This window comes from Urocitellus parryii, chromosome 1, assembly GCF_045843805.1.
Source record: "Urocitellus parryii isolate mUroPar1 chromosome 1, mUroPar1.hap1, whole genome shotgun sequence".
Classification (NCBI taxonomy): domain Eukaryota; kingdom Metazoa; phylum Chordata; class Mammalia; order Rodentia; family Sciuridae; genus Urocitellus; species Urocitellus parryii.
The window spans coordinates 126,929,666-126,947,779 of record NC_135531.1 but is presented as its reverse complement, the minus strand read 5'-3'; the positions used below and the strand labels follow the sequence as shown (position 1 = coordinate 126,947,779).

The window sequence follows — 18,114 nt, the reverse complement described above, 5'->3', positions numbered from 1 at the left end:
ATTTGTCATTTTTTTTTGTCTTTTTGATTTTAGTCATTGTAACTGAGGTGAGATGATATTTCAGTGTGGCATTTTTGTTAGTGTGCTTTTTTTTTCTATACCCAGAATTGCTTTGCAACTCATCTACACCCCAGCCTTTTTTGTGTATGTATTAGGAATTGGACCCAGGAGTGCATAACCACTGAGCCACATCCCCAACCCTTTTAAAAAATATTTTATTTAGAGACAAGGTCTCTCTAAGTTGCTTAGGACCTTATTAAGTTGCTGAGACTGGCCTCAAACTTTCGATCCTCTTACCTCAGGTCCCTAGTCACTGGGATGGCAGGCATACATCACTGGGACCAGCTCAAAGTGTTTGGGTTTGTGTTTTCTTGATAATTAGTAATATTGAGCATTTTTTTTCATATACTTGTTGGTCATTTTTATCTTCTTTTGGGAAATGTCTATTCAGATCATTGGCCAACTTTCAAATTGGATTATTTGTTTTTTTTTCTGTTGAGTTTTTGAGTTCATGAGATATTCTGGATATTAATTCTTTGTCAGATGAGTACTTTTACGCATTTCCCCCCATTCTGTGGGTTGTCCTGTTGCTATTGATTGTCGCCTTTGCTAAGCAGAAGCTTTTAGTTTGTTGTGACCCCACTTGCCTACTTTGTCTTTTGTTGCCTAGGCTTTTACATTTTTATCGAAAATATCCTTGCCTACACCAATGTCATAAAGCATTTTCCCTGTTTCCTTCTAGTAGACAAACGGAATTTAAATGAAAAGAGCAAATTGTCAACGATATGCTAGTAATATAGGCTATTTATGTAATGCCTAAAAAATGCAAAAAAATAACAGGTCTTTTTAGGGATATCTATGTGACAAAAATATAAATACATGAGCATGACAGGCTTCACATTTTCAATTGGGTTACTTTTGTGGAAAGAAATTTGATTAATGAAAGAGCCACAAGAGACTTCCTGTAATAGTTTATTTTTTAAGCTGAGAGGTAAGTATATGGTTGTTTGTTATATTAGTCTCTGTGTCTTTTTGTGTATCTTAAATGTTACATAGTAGTTTCAAAAACTAAAAAGTATATGTAAATGGTTGTCTTGTGGAGACATTTGAGGACAAATAGAAACACCAGCTGCTCTAATGTTATTCAAATGGAGAGGTGTGAACCGAGGTACAATTTCCAGTGACCACCTATGACTTATCCTTAAAAGATCACACATCTCAAAAATCTTTCCCTCCAGAAGCCCTCTCTGTGCCCTTCACCTGGCTGCTTACCAGTCACTCCCTCTGAAACCTAGGAGTCTTGCTGGCCACCTGTCTTTTACGTGCATCCTGGAGTTCAGTATCAAGTCCTATCCTCACTGTCCACACAGGCTATCTGGAACATGTCCTCTTCTCTCCCATACCACCACTGTCCCCTCAACATATCTGGTTCACCCTGGATGACTGCTGCAATGACTAACTAGGCTACTCACCAATGCCTCCCTGCCCCACCTCTAGTTGCTGTTTCTCTTATACTGAGCAGCAGCCCAGATTTCTTAAAAATGAGCAACAGTTAAAGAAAATGTGGTATATGTACACAATGGAATATTACTTAGCCATAAAAATAATGGCTTTATGAACTTTGCTGGCAAATGGATGGTTCTGGAGATGATTATACTAAGTGAAAGAAGCCAATCCCCCCAAACCAAAGGCCGAATGTTCTCTCTGATATGCTGATGCTAACAAACAACAAGCAGGAGAGGGGAAGAGTAGAAATTCATTGGATTAGACAAACGGGAATGAAGGGAAGCGAGGGGAGATGGAATAGGAAAGATAGTAGAATTAATCAAACATAACTTTCCTGTGTTCATCTATGAATACACCACCAGTGAAACTCCACATCGCGTACAACCACAAGAATGGAATAAGTTATCCCAATCAGAATAAGTTATACTCCATGTATATGTAAAATGTCAAAATACACTCTACTGTCATGTACATCTAAAAAGAGCAAATAAAAAAAATAAATCTTAGGGCCTGGGGATATAGCTCAGTTGGTAGAGTGCTTGCCTCGCATGCACGAGGCCCTGGGTTCAATCCCCAGCACCACACACACACACACAAGCTATATAAAAAAATAAATCTCAAAAAAAATGAGCATCAGTGGGGCTAGGGACGTAGCTCAGGGGTAGAGTGCCTGACTAGCAGGTGCAAGGCCCTGCGTTCAACCCCCAGCACTACCAAGAAAAAAGAAAGAAAGAAATGTCTATCAGTTCTCATCGCTCCCTTGCTCAAAATCCTTCAAGGCTGAGATGACAGTGGGGTTGGTCCTCGCCTGGGCTCCAGGGCCCAGTGGTCTGGCCTCCAACTGCTTCCCTGGCCCGTTCTCCTCTCTCACTGACTGGGGCCCGTACAGTCAGTCATTATGCCCAAGCACCTCGTTTCAAACCTGGGGCTTGGAGCACAGGAGGGAAGACACCAAAGGGGAGGGAGTCGGGCACACTCGGAGCGCTCTGTGTGCCAGGGACTCTGCCTGGGTTTCTCCAGCATGGGGGTGACCCGGATTGGGTCGCCCAGGCAGGGAGTGGGCCGGGACTGTGGGGCTGTGCTTTTTGGTTGGATCTCTTCAACCCTTGCCACCCCTGCAGATCTCAGAGATCATCTTTGTGTCCATCTGCACCTCCGAGTTCGCCATGAAGGTCTACGTGGACCCCATCGACTACTGGAAGGATGGCTACAACATGCTGGATGTGTTCATCCTCATCATCATCTTCATTCCCTACCTGCTCCACAAGATCAAGGGCAAACACTACCCCTACCACAACATCGCCGAGGGCATACAGTCCCTGCGCATCCTCAAGCTCATCCCCTATAGCCGAGGCATCAGGGTGAGTGCCCTGGGAGTGCCAGGGTGCTGGGAGGTCAGGCTGCAGGCCACACTGCCACTAGCCCCATAAGAAAAGGTAATTTGACTGCTGTCTTCCAGTTCATGTGCCCTTCTGTGTGGTGGGGTGACCTGTACTGGAATTATTATCTTGATCTTAAGATTCGCTGGACTTGGTGGCACATGCCTAAAATCCCAGAGACCCAGAAGCCTGAGACAGGAGGATGGCAAGTTCTAGGCCAACCTCAGCAATTTAGCAAGACCCTGTCTCAAAATAAAAAATAAAAAGGGCTGAGGATGTGGCTCAATGGTAATCGCTCCTGGGTTCAATCCCAGCGGGAGGGTTAGGAGGAATACTTGGTCGCAATCTTAAGATGAACAATGGCTGGAAAGATTTTATTAGCTCCATTTTACAGATGAATAAATTGAGTCCTAGGGTCACTCAGCAGCTAAATGTCAGGGCTGAGGTTTGAAAGGAGTGTCTGAAGCAGATGCCATCTGAACTTCTGTCCCATGCTGCAGAGTGACTAGCTTTTGTTCTTTTTTCCTGTTTTGTGGTGCTGGGGATGGAACCCAGGGTCTTGCACTCTACCAATGAGCTCCATCCCCAGCCACTGACTGACTTTCTTATGGGACAGATGTTTTGAACTACATGCCTAGGAATCTCCAGCTCTTCTGGTGACCTGGGCCAGTGGCTGCTTTACCCAGACAGCCAAAGGACTACTGCTCCTCTCAGTGGGAAGCCTCCTCACTTTGTTGAGCAGCCCAGCAAGTGCTGCTTCCCCCAAGAAGTCTTCCTGGGTTGCCCCAGTCATGGGGTGCTCGGCCTTGCCTGAGCTCTGAAGCTTTCAGAACAAGCCTGGGAGCTGACCCCTTGTCCTCACCCGGGCTGGCAGGCATGCGTCCTGGATACACCGTGTTTGTCCTGGCAGCTGTTCTCCAGGAAGGGGTTGGCCTGGGCCTATTTGTCCAGTCAGGGTGTGTCACCTATCCTGCTGTGATAGCCGCCAGCCCTGGTCCTCGGGGGGAGAAGGGACAGGGCCTGGGAGCAAGCCCCCCCCCAGTCCCTCATCTCTTGCCCTCATGTGGTCACATGCCTGTGTGTCCAGCCCTCTCTCCGCCCCTTTTCCTCTCCAGTCTTACTTCCTCGTCCCTCACTAAGCCCTGACTTCTTCCCCTCCCTCCAGAGCGCAGGGCCTCTCGAGGTTGCCAGATGCGGTGGCCATTTCCCTGGGCGTCCTGGTCACTGCTTCTCTTTCTCATCCTGACCTCTCGTGGCGTTCTTTCCTCAGGACCGTGCCCTGCCTTCTCTTTCCCTCCGCCCTCTGCATATTCTCTCTGGAGGATCTTTTCTGCTTTCTAGGACTCTCCACCTGCCTGTGTCTGTGACCTTCAGACCCAGTCACCTCCTGAACAGCTCATGCGCTCCTCAAGAGCGTGCCTAACTGCAGGTTCATCACCTGCCCCCACCCCTGCCCAGGTCCCCAAACCCTGGCTCCTCCTCCACTATTTTATCTTTTGGTGGAGAGTGTCCCCCACTCCTATTCAGTAGGCAAGTCATAAATCTGAGTGTCAACTTGGCTCTTCTCTCTCAAAGTCTTGTCATGCGGCCCCCTAAATAGTTGCTGACTTGTCCACGTCTTTTCATCCCTGCCACCGACTTGTCCACGTCTTTTCATCCCTGCCACCGTCACCCTCCACCTGGATTCCCGGGTGTCCCGGGCAGAAATGCCTCAGCAGCAGGCATGAATCTTCTAAAGGCACTTCAAGTCATGACACCTTTTGCTTCAAATCTCATCTTCATGGGTCAGGGACAGCCCCTGGGCTGTGACCTAGAAATGGGGGAGGGAAGTGTCTGAGGTGCTGGGTATTGGAGTTGGAGTCAGGTAGGGCTGAGGGTAAGACAGGTGGATAGAAAAGGAGACTGGAGGTCCAAGGGGTCAGACAGGTGGGGGTGCCTCAGAGTGAGAGAGATCAGAGGGAGGAGTAGCTCAGCTTTTCCTGGGGCCTGGAAAAGCTTCAAGAATCACTAACGAGGAGGACGTTCAGGGAGGAAGTGGTCTAGATCATGTGTCATCTGCAAAGATCCCCCAGGCTAGCCTCAATGGGGTGGGGAAGGAGGTGGTGAGCCTGGAGGAGAGATTTCAAGTCACGAGGAGGAGTGGGAAGCCAGAAGTTTGGCCATGCCCAGAAATAGGGACTTTGCCCATGGAGTCAGGGGCTCCAGAGACGAGGCAGAGGATGGCCCCCTGAATCCCAGGTCAGTGAGGGATAGGCAGCTCCCTGGAGAGGGCTGCTAGGGTAATCTCAGGTAAGAGGGGATGCTTAGGTGAAGCCGGGAGAGAAGGCACCGTACGACATGGATGCCAAACCCCTGAGGGAGTCACGTGAGGGAGAGGTGGGTGGCGGGCTGAGGGACCACGCAGGGAGAAGGACTGATGGCAGAAGGGCCTTCATCTTGGAAGGAAGTTGTTGTGACCCAGCTGGGCACCTTGTAAGGCCAGGGGCTCTAGCTACACTGGTCTTGGCTGTGTGGGGGGAGCTGGTCAGCAGGCAAAGACCTGAAGGTGCCCAAGGTTGAGAGCCTGCCAGGGGCAGCACCTCCTTCCAGCCCAGGGAGACTCCCTAGTGGCCCAGGGCCATATCCTGGAGCAAGCCAGGCTTTTCTTGTGAATCCAGGCCCCTGCTCAGTCTTTGGTCCTCGTAGACATTCTCAGAGACCCGTGGGCACGCACACACCACGTGTACACAAATGTCTATCCCAGGTTTGGCCTTAGAGTTTTCTGTCAGTCACCAGAGGTATGCATCCCAAGAGTGGTGCCTTGGAGACTGATGTCCTGGCTGTGGCTCTACTGTAGCCTCTGAAATGTCTTGGGACCTGGGTTCACAGGGGAACAGAGGTGACCCTGGATTGCATGGCTTTGTGTGCTGGTCTGGCCTGCTGGCCAAGGGAGCTGGAGCTGCTGGAGGTGGGGACTTGCCCCTCCATGCTAATGTGTGTGAATGAAAGTCTAAAGGAGCCCCGAACAGAGCTGACACTCTGGTACATCCTCGGCTCTCCACCCCTGATTCATTAAAATGACACTCTGCCATCCACCTAATGGCAATAAACTTGCTCCTCGAGGAAATCGTTCCTTGTTGTTTTGTACGTAGAGAATTCTGTTAGCTGGGTCCCTTGCTCCTGGTCGTCTGCATTTTATTTGGACAACTTTCCCTGCTGGCTGTGAGCCCAGCTTCGTCTTCCTCTTCCCCACCTCTCTAGGGTCCCACCATTTCCCCCTTATCCCAGGGGCTGCCCAGGAAGACTCTCTCAGAACCCTGACCTGGCCACCTGCCCTGGCCACCACCCCCAAAAGTCCCAGGCATAAGGGAATAGCTGTGGCTGACCCAGGACCCAGGAGAACGGAACTGGATGCTGGGTATTGCTTCTCCAAAGAATGTGGAAATTTAAAACCAGACATCTACTCGAGGCCAGGCTACAGACCTCGAAAGCCCAGAACTTCCTCAGCGAAGGATCTCCTGACCTGTGGGGACCTGGGTGGCCATCCTCTGGGACTGGAATTCTGCCTCTTTCTTTTCTTCATTCCTCCCTCCCTTCCTCCCTTCCTTCCTTCCTTTTTTTTTTTTTAAGGTACCAAGGATTGAACCCAGGGGTGCTCAACTACTGAGCCACATCCCCAGCCCTTTTTTATGTTTTATTAAGAGACAGGGTCTCTCTAAGTTGCTCACGGCTTCACTAAGTTACTAAGGCTGGCTTTGAACTCATGATCCTCCTGCCCCAGCCTACCATATCGCTGTGATTACAGAGGTGTGTCACTGCACTTGGCAATTTCTGTCCCTTTCTGGATCTGTTCATTAAAGAGGCTGCCTGGATTGTGCCTCAACCAGGTAGTGGGGGTCCCACTGGAGAGTGTGACCTTATTACAACTACTTTTCTCAAGGCTGCTTGGCTGTGTCCTCAGGTGGGCTGTCCTGGAGGTGGGACAGCCAGCCAGACCTCTCCCCAGCCCTCTGCACATGCCTCAGGTTCTGCCACTCGGGCGCCCCCTGCCCACCTGTGCAGACCGAATTTGCAGGCCATTGCTGGGTTTCCTGTTTCCTGTTAGCACTTACTGGTTTACTTTTCCAGTCCTTGGGAAGAAGTTCTGCCTCTGTCTAGCAGGGAGAGAGATAGTGTTTTGTTTTTTTTTTCCTTTAATAGTCAGCTCTTTTGGAATGAATCTGAAAACACCAATTTTCTCCCCCAGGGGGATGAAGAATGAACGGGCATGTGTTCATTCCTGCCAAACCATCCTGCATGTGGGGCAGCCTGGGGCTCTGGGGATATCTCTGCCTCCTGGAGTACCCCAACTGTCCAGACTTCACTGTCTTGTGTCCAGCTACAAGTACTCCCTTTCCTAGTGCTAATCGGCCTCTGTGCTCAGGGCTGCTGGCGGGTGGAGGTCATGACATGAGGCAAAGGGTTTTGGAATTGGTCCCAGCTCTGCTGTTATACTGGAGTGTGACCCTGGTCAAGAGAGTTTGCTCCTCTCAGTCTCTGACCCCTCATCCTGGAAAACTGATAATATCTATCTACCTTGAAATTATGTCTGTGAAACCATTTGAGGTAGGTGAACACATGTGGAGCACTTATTGCATGCAATACTCCAGAGAATAGAGAACGAATGATGGGGAGTCACACGATGTGCTGGGGAAGCCAGATCCCACTTCACAGAGGGAGGCCTGGGGACCTGCCTTCCAAGGCAGGGTCCAGAAAGAATGGGAGCCACATTCCTCTGGGCCCTCTCTATTCTAACCTGCAGGTGGTTCCCCTCCTCCTGGGCCTGGGGCAAGAGCACCCAGGGCTGGCCCTCAGCTGAGAATCAGGAGCAGGATACCCTAGGATGTCCTCAGAGCCAGATGGGGAGTGGTTCGTGGTGACCTGAAATCCATGACCTGGGATCCTGTGTACCCTCTGCCCCTAGGTGACTGATAAGGGATGTTCGATTCTGGCAAATCAGTTAGATGGATGCAGCCCTCGATCTGAGCACATTTCTGATTCACTTCATTCATTCGACCACTAATTGTTCATCATGCTGTGTGCCAGGCATGGCACCAGATGCTGGGACAGTTGTGACCTGGGGCAGACTGGATCTCTGTCCTCTGAGATGCCCCGCCTGGCTCCCTGGCCTAGCTGCGTGTCCCTGCCTTGCAGATGCTCATCACTGCCGTGGGGCAGACTGTCTACACCGTGGCCTCTGTGCTCACCCTCCTCTTTGTCCTGATGTACATCTTTGCTATCTTGGGCTTCTGCTTGTTTGGAATTGTAGAGAACGGTGACCTGAATAACTGGGGGAGCCTGGCGTTGTCTTTCTTCACCCTCTTCAGCTTGGCCACGGTACTGTGGGAACAGTGGAGAGGGTGGGGGCCTTATGGGACTGCCAGGTGGTGTGAGCAGGTGGCTGTGAGGGTCTAACGTGGGCTTTCCCCATATTCGGGTACTTAGTTGAGCCTGGGGAAGGTGGAGGCTGGCCTTCCAGCATGAGTCAGAGGCCAGGGATTCATCTCCGTCTCTGATCTTGTGACTCCGTGTAGCATTCCCATATGTTCCAACAAGGCCGTCAAACTTGTCAGAGTTCTCAAATGATACTTCGTTTGGATTAAGTTTAAGTTATAAATGAAACCCATGTTACATAGCCTTTTTGGAAACAGGCTGTTACAAACCCACCCAAGAATCAGGATGCAAGGCCCAAGTCCAGAATTCCAGACTCTGTTGAACTCTTTCAAAGAGTGGAGTCTTTTCAAAGGTGGGACTAGCAAGAGGCAATGTCCTCCCAAGGAAAATGACAGACTTTGAGGGGACAGACCCCAGGGCATGCTGGTCTCCATCCAGAGGTGCCCTGCGTTTCCAGGCCACCATGTAGAGGGGCTGAAAGGCTGATGTGGGGCAGAGGCAGTTTCCTCCTCAGTGAGTCAGGGGCTTCCCTGGCACAGGTGAGATGGGGGCCTGCTCCACTGGGCCCTGGTACTCAGCAATCCCTGCCCTGCTGGACAGGTGGATGGCTGGACAAACCTCCAGGAACAGTTGGACATGCGGAATTTTACTCTGAGCCGGGTGTTCACCATTGCCTTCATTTTGCTTGCCTCCTTCATCTTTCTCAACATGTTCGTGGGGGTGATGATCATGCACACGGAGGTGAGGCTGTGCTTGGGGGTGGGGGATGGGAATGCCAGGTGTGACAGGCAGAGGTGTGGGCCGGGCCTCTGGGGAGAACGCAGAATGGTGTCTCTCTCTGAAACAGAGTGATGGTGGCCTGGTGGGCCCTTCCTGGGCCTCACCACCTCTTGGCCATGAGCTTGTGCGTTTGCCTAGCCAACAGGAGGGTTGGCAGCTTGAGTTGGGGGCTGGCTCTGTTGGGGTGGATCTTTGTGCTGAGGGCCTGAGCCACAGGCAAGGAGAGGCAAGGGGCGAGACCAGGTCGCGGGCAGTGTGCAGCGAGAGGCTGCTCCTGACCTCTACCCTTTGACTCACTAGGACTCCATCAAAAAGTTTGAGCGGGAACTGAAGCTGGAGAGGCAAGTCACCCTGATGGAGGAGAAGCAGGTGATTCTGAAACGGCAGCAGGAGGAAGTGGACAGGCTGATGAAGACACAGGTAGGCAGTGCCCCAGGCGGGGCAGCAGACAGAGAGAGGGACAGTCAGGGCTGAAGTACTGGCTGGGAAGAGGGCCCTGATGTGGAGAGGGCAGGTGGCCTCAGGCTTTGTGGCCTTAGGTGAGGCAGGTGCTTCTCCCGTATCTCCCATCGCCAAGCTTTCCTTCCTCGGTCTCTTTGTTTCTCTGACCCCCTTGGAGAGTCCAGGGCTGTAATGTTGGCGTCTCCTTTGTGGCAGAACTGCCCTGTGGGACCTTTTGGGTCATTCAGCCTGTGCTTACTGGGTGCTAGGCAGCCCAGTCCCAGGTCACAGGATGGATGAGGATGAAGAGGCTCTGACTGGGTGTCACTCCATCTCGGTTTCCCCACACTTCGAAAGCCAGAGGAGGAATTAACACAGCAGGCTGGAGGTTTTGGGTCAAGCACGATAAACCTATGAGGGCTGGTGCTGCTTCTTTTTTCTGCCTAAGCTTTGGGCGCCCCTGCTGGGTCCCCTCATCTTTGGTCTGACCCTCCTCAGCCTTTTCTCTGAGACGACATCTGCCTGTCTAGGCTGTGTCTGGGGTTTTTCCAGGACTGGAGGACACACTTAGCCACTCTGAGACTCTCATGGGTTCCTTTGTGTGCCACCTGCCCCACATTGATGATGGTGGCTCATGAGGTTACCTCACCCATGAAGGTTCAGGCTCATCCTGGAGCTGGGAACAGACACCTGCCAGGGGCCCATCATGGAGGGTTCCCAGATCTCCTTGCAGCGTGACTGCCACTTTTCTGTCATTACTCACTCATTTTGCTTCCTTCTCTAGAGCAATGTTGGCAAGAGTTTCAGTGAGTTGGTGGAGGACTTCAAGAAGACTCTGCGGCACACTGACCCCATGGTCTTGGATGATTTTGGCACTAGCCTACCCTTCATTGATGTCTACTTATCCACTCTGGACAACCAGGACAATACTGTCAACAAGTCAGTCCCAGCCCCAGCCTTTCCTTTCCCCCGGGCTTCCTCAGAGTGGGGGCTGTGTTGAGGGCCATGGGAGGGTGGAGCATCCGTGACCCATGTGTAGGGCAAGCCGGTGGGTTAGAGCCTTTCTGAGAGTGCAAGAGTCCATGAATATGTAGTTTGGGCTGCAAGTGGACAGGCCTGTGGCTGGGGAACTCTGCTGTCCCTCCCCAGTCCTCTCTCTCTCTCTCTCTTTTTTTTTTTGGTACTAGGGGATTGAACTCAGGAGCACTCGACCACTGGGCCACATCCCAGCCCTATTTTGTATTTTATTTAGAGTCAGGGTCTCACTGAGTTAGTTGCTCAGCACCTCGACTTTGCTGAGGCTGCCTTTGAACTCGTGATCCTCCTGCCTCAGCCTCCCGAGCTACTGGGATTATAGGCGTGCGCCACCGCGTCCAGCCTCCTTAATCCTTTTTGACTTATATAGAGATTCTGGCTCCTTCATCTCTCCAGGGCCTCCTTTCGAACCCCTTTTCAGGGGGCAGAGAAAGCATACTGGGTGGCAAGTCAGGGAGTGAGGAGGCTTTTGGCCTGGTTCTGCCACTACCTTCCTGTGTGACCCTTGGGCAGGTCTCTGTCCCTTTCCCACCTGTCCCAAAGGAGCTACTGGTCTGATTAAATAGTAAAAATGTATGTGTGGGGCTGGGGTTGTGGCTCAGAGGTAGAGTGTGTACCTTGCATGTGTGAGGCACTGGGTTCGATCCTCAGCACCACATAAAAATAAATAAAGGTATTGTGTCCATCTACAACTAAAATTATATTTTTAAAAAAATGTATGTGAAACTCTGAGCTAGGCCTGGACAGGGCTTGTAAGCCTAGCTGGAGTTATGACTGGCCATAGCTGAGTAGGAAGGATATAAAATCCTGGCTGTGGGCACTGGGGAGCCTCAGTGGGATCTTGAGTAAGGATAGACATAATTAGCTTGGTTTCTCATTGAAAATCCTCTAGAGGGCTTCTGAGATTGGACAAAACTAAAAGGAAGGACCAGGGAATGTCCACTTGGGGCTCAAAAGTGGTTCAGGCACTGTCTGGGCACCACTGTACAGTTCCTGCTCTTCACGCTCTCGGCTCAACGTGTGAGGTGAAATCAATCACTCCAGGGGGCCAGAGGCAGAGTAGTGGACCTAGGATGCCAACCACCTGATGTGGCTCTCTGAAGTCCTTGCTCTTCACTGACCCCACTGATCTGCCAGAAGTGCTGAATGCACCCGAGCCAGCATTGGTGGGTGTGGTCTGGGCGGCAGGGAGCCCACCCTGTCCTCAGGTCCCCTCCCCTCCGGTGGCATCTTTCAGGCTTCAGGAGCTGTACTACGAGATCGTCAACGTGCTGTGCCTGATGCTCGAGGACTTGCCCAAGGAGAAGTCCCAGGCCTTGCAACGGCTGGAGGAGAAGTAGCTGGTGCCCTGGGGGTCTTGCCGACCGGGAGGGACCTCATTAAACATGGCTTTCGGAGCTGGACTCCAACTGCTCTAATGTTTCCCTGCCTTTGTGGGTTGGGCTGGAGAGGTGCTCCTGAAGTCTGATTCCCAGGCCCCATGACACAGAGCACCTACGGAGAGGAAGACTCACTCTGGCTAGAGGCCACATCTAAGCCCACAGTGGCTCTAGTCTCCCTGGACCCAGCAGCAAGGATCCCCTGGGCTCCTGGAGGGAGCAGACTAAGGAGGGTCCCCAGCAGACCCATAAAGCATGTGGCCCTGCTGATGTTGGATCCTCTGAGGGCTGGTCTATGTGGGACCCCTTGCCTGGCATGGGTGCCACTCTGTGGACCTGCTATTTTGGAGACCTGTCTTTGGAAGTCTGCTCTGATTTGCCCTTTGGCTCCTTGCAAGGGGCACCACAGTCAGTGGCTCGGTTCTGCTGTGTGGGCACGGGAGGCAGCCAGGGAGCTCAGCATGGGGAGCAGCCCACTGGCAAGGGCAGCACCACATACCATGGCCCAGAGCAATGGCAGTAGCAGGTACTTTGGACTACCTTCCTGCTGTGGTTAGTTAGGACTCTTTACTGCATCATTCCTGGCCACATGAATACCAGAACTGCCAAGGTCTTGGTACCACTCTGGCCCAGACATGACAAAGCCATCTGTGGGCCCTAGAGGGACAGAAAAGCTGGCACCTCCTGCTCCAAATGGGCCATCACAGAGCCCTGGTGGTGCCTGCTCTGCTTCCATTGTGAGAGAGTTTTCCTGAAGCCTGTCACCTTGGCCATGTCACCTGGAACAGAGTGGGGAGGCAGGCTTGGGGTAGAGTTGGGGATGAGAGATTGGCACCTACAGTTGGGTACAAAAAGGTCCCAGACACACACTGGGGAGTCAGGTCACTAGAAAATGCCTGGGGTGGAAAGAGTGTGGCTGGACAACAGGGTCCTATGGTGGGGCCTGTGGGTTCCTGGCCTGGGGGATGGCACCCTGAGTCCACAGGACAAAGGCAGGTAGAAGGATCTTGTCCTTGTGGTTGATCAACTACTGTTTGCTGAGTTGTGCTGGATACTGAGATTCAGTGACAAGGAATCTGTAGTCCCACCCTGGCCCTTTTTTTTTTTTTTTTTGGTATTGGTACTGAACCTAAGATTCTTTACCATTAAGCCACATCCTCAGCCCTTTTTATGTTTTTAATTTTGAGACAGGGTCTTGTTAAGGTGCCAATGATGGTCTTGAACTTATGATTCTCCTAAGCTGCTTCAATTAGAGGCATGTACCACCACCCCCAGCCAGCCCTGGCCCTCTTGATGCTCTTGGTTACATGCTAATTTTCCTGAGTAGGTGACAAGAATTGTTCCAATGCAGAGAGCACCTGCCTTCTAAAATACCCAGATCATTTCCATTTGCAAATGTTCACACTCCCAGGGTCACAGTGAAAATGACCAAGAGGAATTGCTGCTGGGGGTGGCCACATTGCGTCTCAGGAAGGGGATGGTGCCTTGGTGGGATGACTTTGTGCTAATACCTGAGAGGTGGGCCTGAGGTAGGTGGGGGAGAGGCTTGGGATTCCACCATTTGGGGATGACTCCAGGCTAAGAACTTCCAAGGGTGCTCTGGAAAGAACACCATCAGAAGGTAGGCAGGCAGATATTGTCACTTGCTCACATTGGGTTTGGCAGCACTGCTCAGGGGACATTAAAATATAGGTAGCACTCACTCTCATCAGGATCTTTGGGAATTGCCCTAGGCATCTGGGAGTGAATAAGAGATTTAAAAAATTGCCTCAGAGGGGTAAGGTAGAAAGTACCAGGGTTTTAGAGTCAGGAGACCTGGCTTCTTTAATCGGCTGACTTGGGCAAAATGTCTGGTCTTTCGAAGCCTCAGATATTTCCTCTTAGAAATGGGAAGATAAAACTGACCAGCTACAGGGATCAAATAAAACAGACGTGAAAATGTGAGCTAAGGTGTTGCCCACTCATGACTGGGGCTTCCTGGCATCAACCCTCTGCTTCTGCTCCCTTCAACTCTGCTGGGGACAGCAGCTGTTGGCTGAGGGAACAACAGTAAAGTGTCAGAGAGGAAAAGATGAAGCAGAAAGCAAAGTGGAGGTCAGAGACCCGCAGAGGGGGTGTGAGTGGATTTCCAGATGGAGCTGGTTCAGAATGGGCAGGCTGCATGTCAGATGGGGAGACCTGGCCTAGAAAGGTGGCCCTGGGAATGGGCCACTGGGTTGTGGGTCAGAAAAGGGCAAGCCACCTGTAAGGGCACAAAAAGAAGACTTTCAGAGAGCAGAGAGCCGGGAGTGGGTGACGTGCACAGGGCTGGCAGAACAAACTGATGGATATTTGGCACAAAGTCCCAAAGCTGCATTTCTGTTTGGCTCTATTGGCCTGCAGAGCAAACACTGGCAGATTGGAATTCCCACTTGGGCTCTCACCAACTCAAACAAGCTTGGCCAAGGCCTTTGATTGATTTGCTTTGGGCAGAAGTGCTGTGCTCGCCCTGGCCTGGCTATGGGAAGCAGGACCCTCCTCTTCAGCTCCCAGCCCTGGAATCCAGCAATCGGTCCCCAGCTCATCTCCAGACTGCCAGTTGGGGTTTGGAGAGGTGCAAAGGTCTGGGTTTAAGCTCTTGATCTTGCCCAGGCCTTTTCTCAGCTCTTGAGGGAATGATCTGGAATCCAAGACTGGAGGTGTTTGGAGAGTGGGCAGGTTGGTGTGTGTGGCTTTTTTTTTTTTTTTTTTTTTAGCTGCTTGTTGATCCCATCAGCAGAGAACAGTCTCTATAGTGTGGCAATCCAGGGAGTGACTGAGAATATAAATTCTCCTGTTTATTCCAACAGTCCCTAGAAATCTGTTAAAGAGACACTAGAAACTTCACACCTTGATGTTGTCTTCAAATGTGGGTGAGACAGGATGCCTGCTAGGCCAAACTGGCCTTCAACAAGTCAGGTCTTGCTCTCATTGGGGTCTCCACCTGTTTTAGGCTCTGTCCTGGCCCCAAATGGGCTTGCTCCCTTATTCTTTCTTTCTCTTTCCCCTTCCCTCCCTCTCTTCTTTCTATCCTTCTTTCTTTTGTACTGGGGATTAAACTCAGGGATCTTAACCACTGTGCCACATCACTAGTCCTTTTTTTTTGTTTGTTTAGAGGCAGGATCTCACTAAGTTGTTTAGGGTCTTCCCAAGTTGCTGGGGCTGGCTTTGAACTTGTGATCCTCCTGCCTTGGCCTCCCAAGCTGCTGGGATTACAGGTGTGCCCCACTGAGCAGGGATCCTGCAGGCTTTTGAAAGAGATGATTTTGAATTCCTAATCAGGATTACCAAAATGAGAGGTTGTTGTGGCTGATTTTAGTCACAAGTTCAGAAAACAGGCCAGGGTGAGTGATAAATATGATGAAGCAGGATTTATCAAAACATGAATGTCATCGCTCTTTCCTGCAGAGAATTTTCTCTTTGCCTGCTCGGGCTTGGGCCACCCTTCTGCAAACTCTGTCTCACAAGACTGGGGTGGAAGGAAAATGGGTTGTTCTTGCTTCCTTGGCTAGCTCCTGGGTTCTCCTCCATGGTGGAGAATCAGGATAGCCAGCCCAGCAGAAAGGAATCTGATTGACCACCAGGCCTGATGAATGTGCCCGGTGAGAAGCTGGGACAGTGGAAGGGAAAAGGAGGCAAAAGCTGAGGGATCAGAGTCTGGGAACTTTGACACAACTGGCATGAGAGACCCAGAGAAAGGGGGTCCTTCAGTGTCCTTTTAGGCTAAGAATTGGGCCCCTGTTGATATTCTCTGCGAGAGGCAAGTAATGATTGGAATTAAAAATTACTTTTAGTTGTCATACATTTAAAAAATGGAATCCCACGAATAAGAGAGTAGATCATATGGAGTCTGGATTATATTTGGTTTATATACAAGATCTCCCTGAGGGCTGGAGCAAGAGCTCAGTGGTAGAGCACTTGGTGAGCATGCTCGAGGCCCTGGGTTTCATCCCCAGCTCTAGGGTCGGGGGTTGGGTGGGGGGGGGAGCCCTTTTATAACAGAGCTCTCTGAGGCTAACACTGGGAAATGTTAAGAGGGTTTTACAGGGCTGGGGATGTGGCTCAAGCCGTAGCAAGCTCGCCTGGCATGCGTGTGGCCCGGGTTCCATCCTCAGCACCACATACCAACAAAGATGTTGTATCCGCCGAGAACTAAAAAATAAATATTAAAAAAGAGGGTTTTATAAACCATGGACTGAGCCCCTGCACCAGTGTCCTCTAAAAAGTATCTAGAAGAGAGTGGAACTGGCTTCTTGCAAAGTGAAATTGAAGTCTCAAAAGGAGAGTGGGGAAGAGGCCAGCGGGGGACGAGAGAGCTAAAAGTGCTAAAACTCTGAGAAATTTGGGATTGACTGCAGCCTGGGTAGACTTCTGACAGGACCGTGAGGTTCTCACAGCAGAGGTGGCTGCTAACCCCCAGGCCGGCATCCTGAGAAGGCCACTGCTCCTGGCTCCCTCCCTCCCCAGGGAAACTTCGATGCCTGGGATTGGGGCAAAAGATAAAAGATCTCTCAAAACTTGATGCTGGAAGAACTCAAACGGAGGTCAGGCTAGGACTCTAAAGGTATAGCCTCTTAATTTTTTTTTTTTTTTCGTGTAGTGTTAGGCATTAAACTCGGGGCTTGCATATGCTAGGCAGGGGCTCTACAGCTGATCTATACCCCCAACCCCTTTTAAAATTTTTATTTTGAGAAAGGGTCTCACTAAGTTGCTCAGTTGGGCTTGAACTTTCGATCCTCCTGCTTCAGCCTCCAAGTAGTTGGGATTACAGGCGTGCACCACCATGCCTGGTTCTGTTCTCTGCATTGACTGTGGAAATACTACCTTTTGATTTGCCAGCATTTCTGTTTATCAGATAAATTCACACATGGGATTTCAATCGCATAACAACACTTAGGTATTTATTGCCCTTATTCTCAGTAAAGAGGTGGCAAAACAGAGGTTCAAAGAGGTGATGTAATGTACCCAAGGCTGCACAACTAAGGGGTAAGAACCAGGATTCCCAACCAAATGCATCTGACTCTAATCACTCTTCTATAAGGCTGTGCGACTATCTCCTAAGGAATCCTTATTCCTGTTTTATAGTGGGCAAGTTGGCCCTCAGAGAAACTCACGAGGCCAAGATCAGCATGAAAGGCAGAGACAGTATTTAAATGCAGGCCACACACGTACCTTTCTGCTCTCCTGGCTCATAGCAACTTTTTTCTTTCTTCTTAAAGCTACTTCTTTCTTTCTTTTTAAAAAAATATTTATTCTTAAGCTTTAGGAGGACACAATATCTTTATTTTAGATTTATGTGGTGCTGAGGATCGAACCCAGTGCCTAGTGTATGCTAGGCGAGCGCTCTACCACTGAGCCCCAGCCCCAGCCCTTAAAGCTATTTCTTGAACTTTAAAGAATCAAGCCACGATTCTCTCTGAGCAGAGTCTGTCTGTGGGAGGAGGGAGGCAGCTGCTCAGAGGGCCTTGGTTTGGCCCGCTCCTTGGCACCTTGTTGCTGCCTGGTCAAGGCTCTGAAGTCTGCTGGGCCTGGAAGTCCTGGGAGCCTTAGAGATTGAGAGGATGGCAGGAAGCAATCAGTGTGTGCAGAGAGGGTGGTGACTGCGGCACCTAATCAGGAAATTACAGCCTGGGCAGAGAGAGGGTTTGGCTGAGACTGGCCTTTCTCTGGGCCTCACTGCAGGCCCACATGGAGGGACATGCTGAGCAGGCGTGGGCAGCTCAGCCTCCTGGAGAGCCAGCTCAGCACCCACTGATAAGTCCTTGGCAGGGTGAATGATGGGGCACTTGGAGGGAGTATCTGAGGCTGTTGGCCAGGTAGTTTTTTTGTTGTTGTTGTTTGTTTTTAATCTGACCCTTGAAAGAGCAAGTTGAAAAGAATGGAAAGAATTGTCAGGTGGGGATAGCCAGTTGCAGAGCTGTACAAATATGACACCATCTGTATTAAAAAGAAAACAAAAAGGAGAAATAAATAAACTACACACACAAAGTAGCAGTGAGTTTTTTTTTTTTTCCACCTTTCAGATGACAAAGATAATAGATAAATCCCAGTGCTGCCCAGGCCTGGAGAATGGGCACGCTTGTCCACATTTGGCAATGCAGATAGGTGTGGCCTTGTCATAAAGCCACATGGTTTAGATTTTATATATGCACTTCATGGGCTCA

General features: G+C 50.6%; 1 protein-coding gene and 1 non-coding gene across 2 annotated transcripts in view; both read left to right on the top strand.

Moving 5' to 3' along the window:
• The window catches only part of Catsper3 (cation channel sperm associated 3), a 30,321-nt gene extending 18,428 nt beyond the window's left edge, over positions 1 to 11,893 (top strand). The window contains exons 3-8 of the mRNA XM_026398176.2: positions 2,628 to 2,867; positions 8,058 to 8,240; positions 8,898 to 9,038; positions 9,378 to 9,497; positions 10,303 to 10,457; positions 11,791 to 11,893. Coding sequence (XP_026253961.2) covers positions 2,628 to 2,867; positions 8,058 to 8,240; positions 8,898 to 9,038; positions 9,378 to 9,497; positions 10,303 to 10,457; positions 11,791 to 11,893 — 942 coding nt within the window. The remainder of the gene's footprint in view (positions 1 to 2,627; positions 2,868 to 8,057; positions 8,241 to 8,897; positions 9,039 to 9,377; positions 9,498 to 10,302; positions 10,458 to 11,790) is intronic.
• On the top strand, positions 2,019 to 2,092 carry Trnaa-cgc (transfer RNA alanine (anticodon CGC)). Its single transcript has one exon. It is a non-coding gene; the product is annotated as a tRNA-Ala (tRNA).
• Positions 11,894 to 18,114: the final 6,221 nt, after the last annotated feature.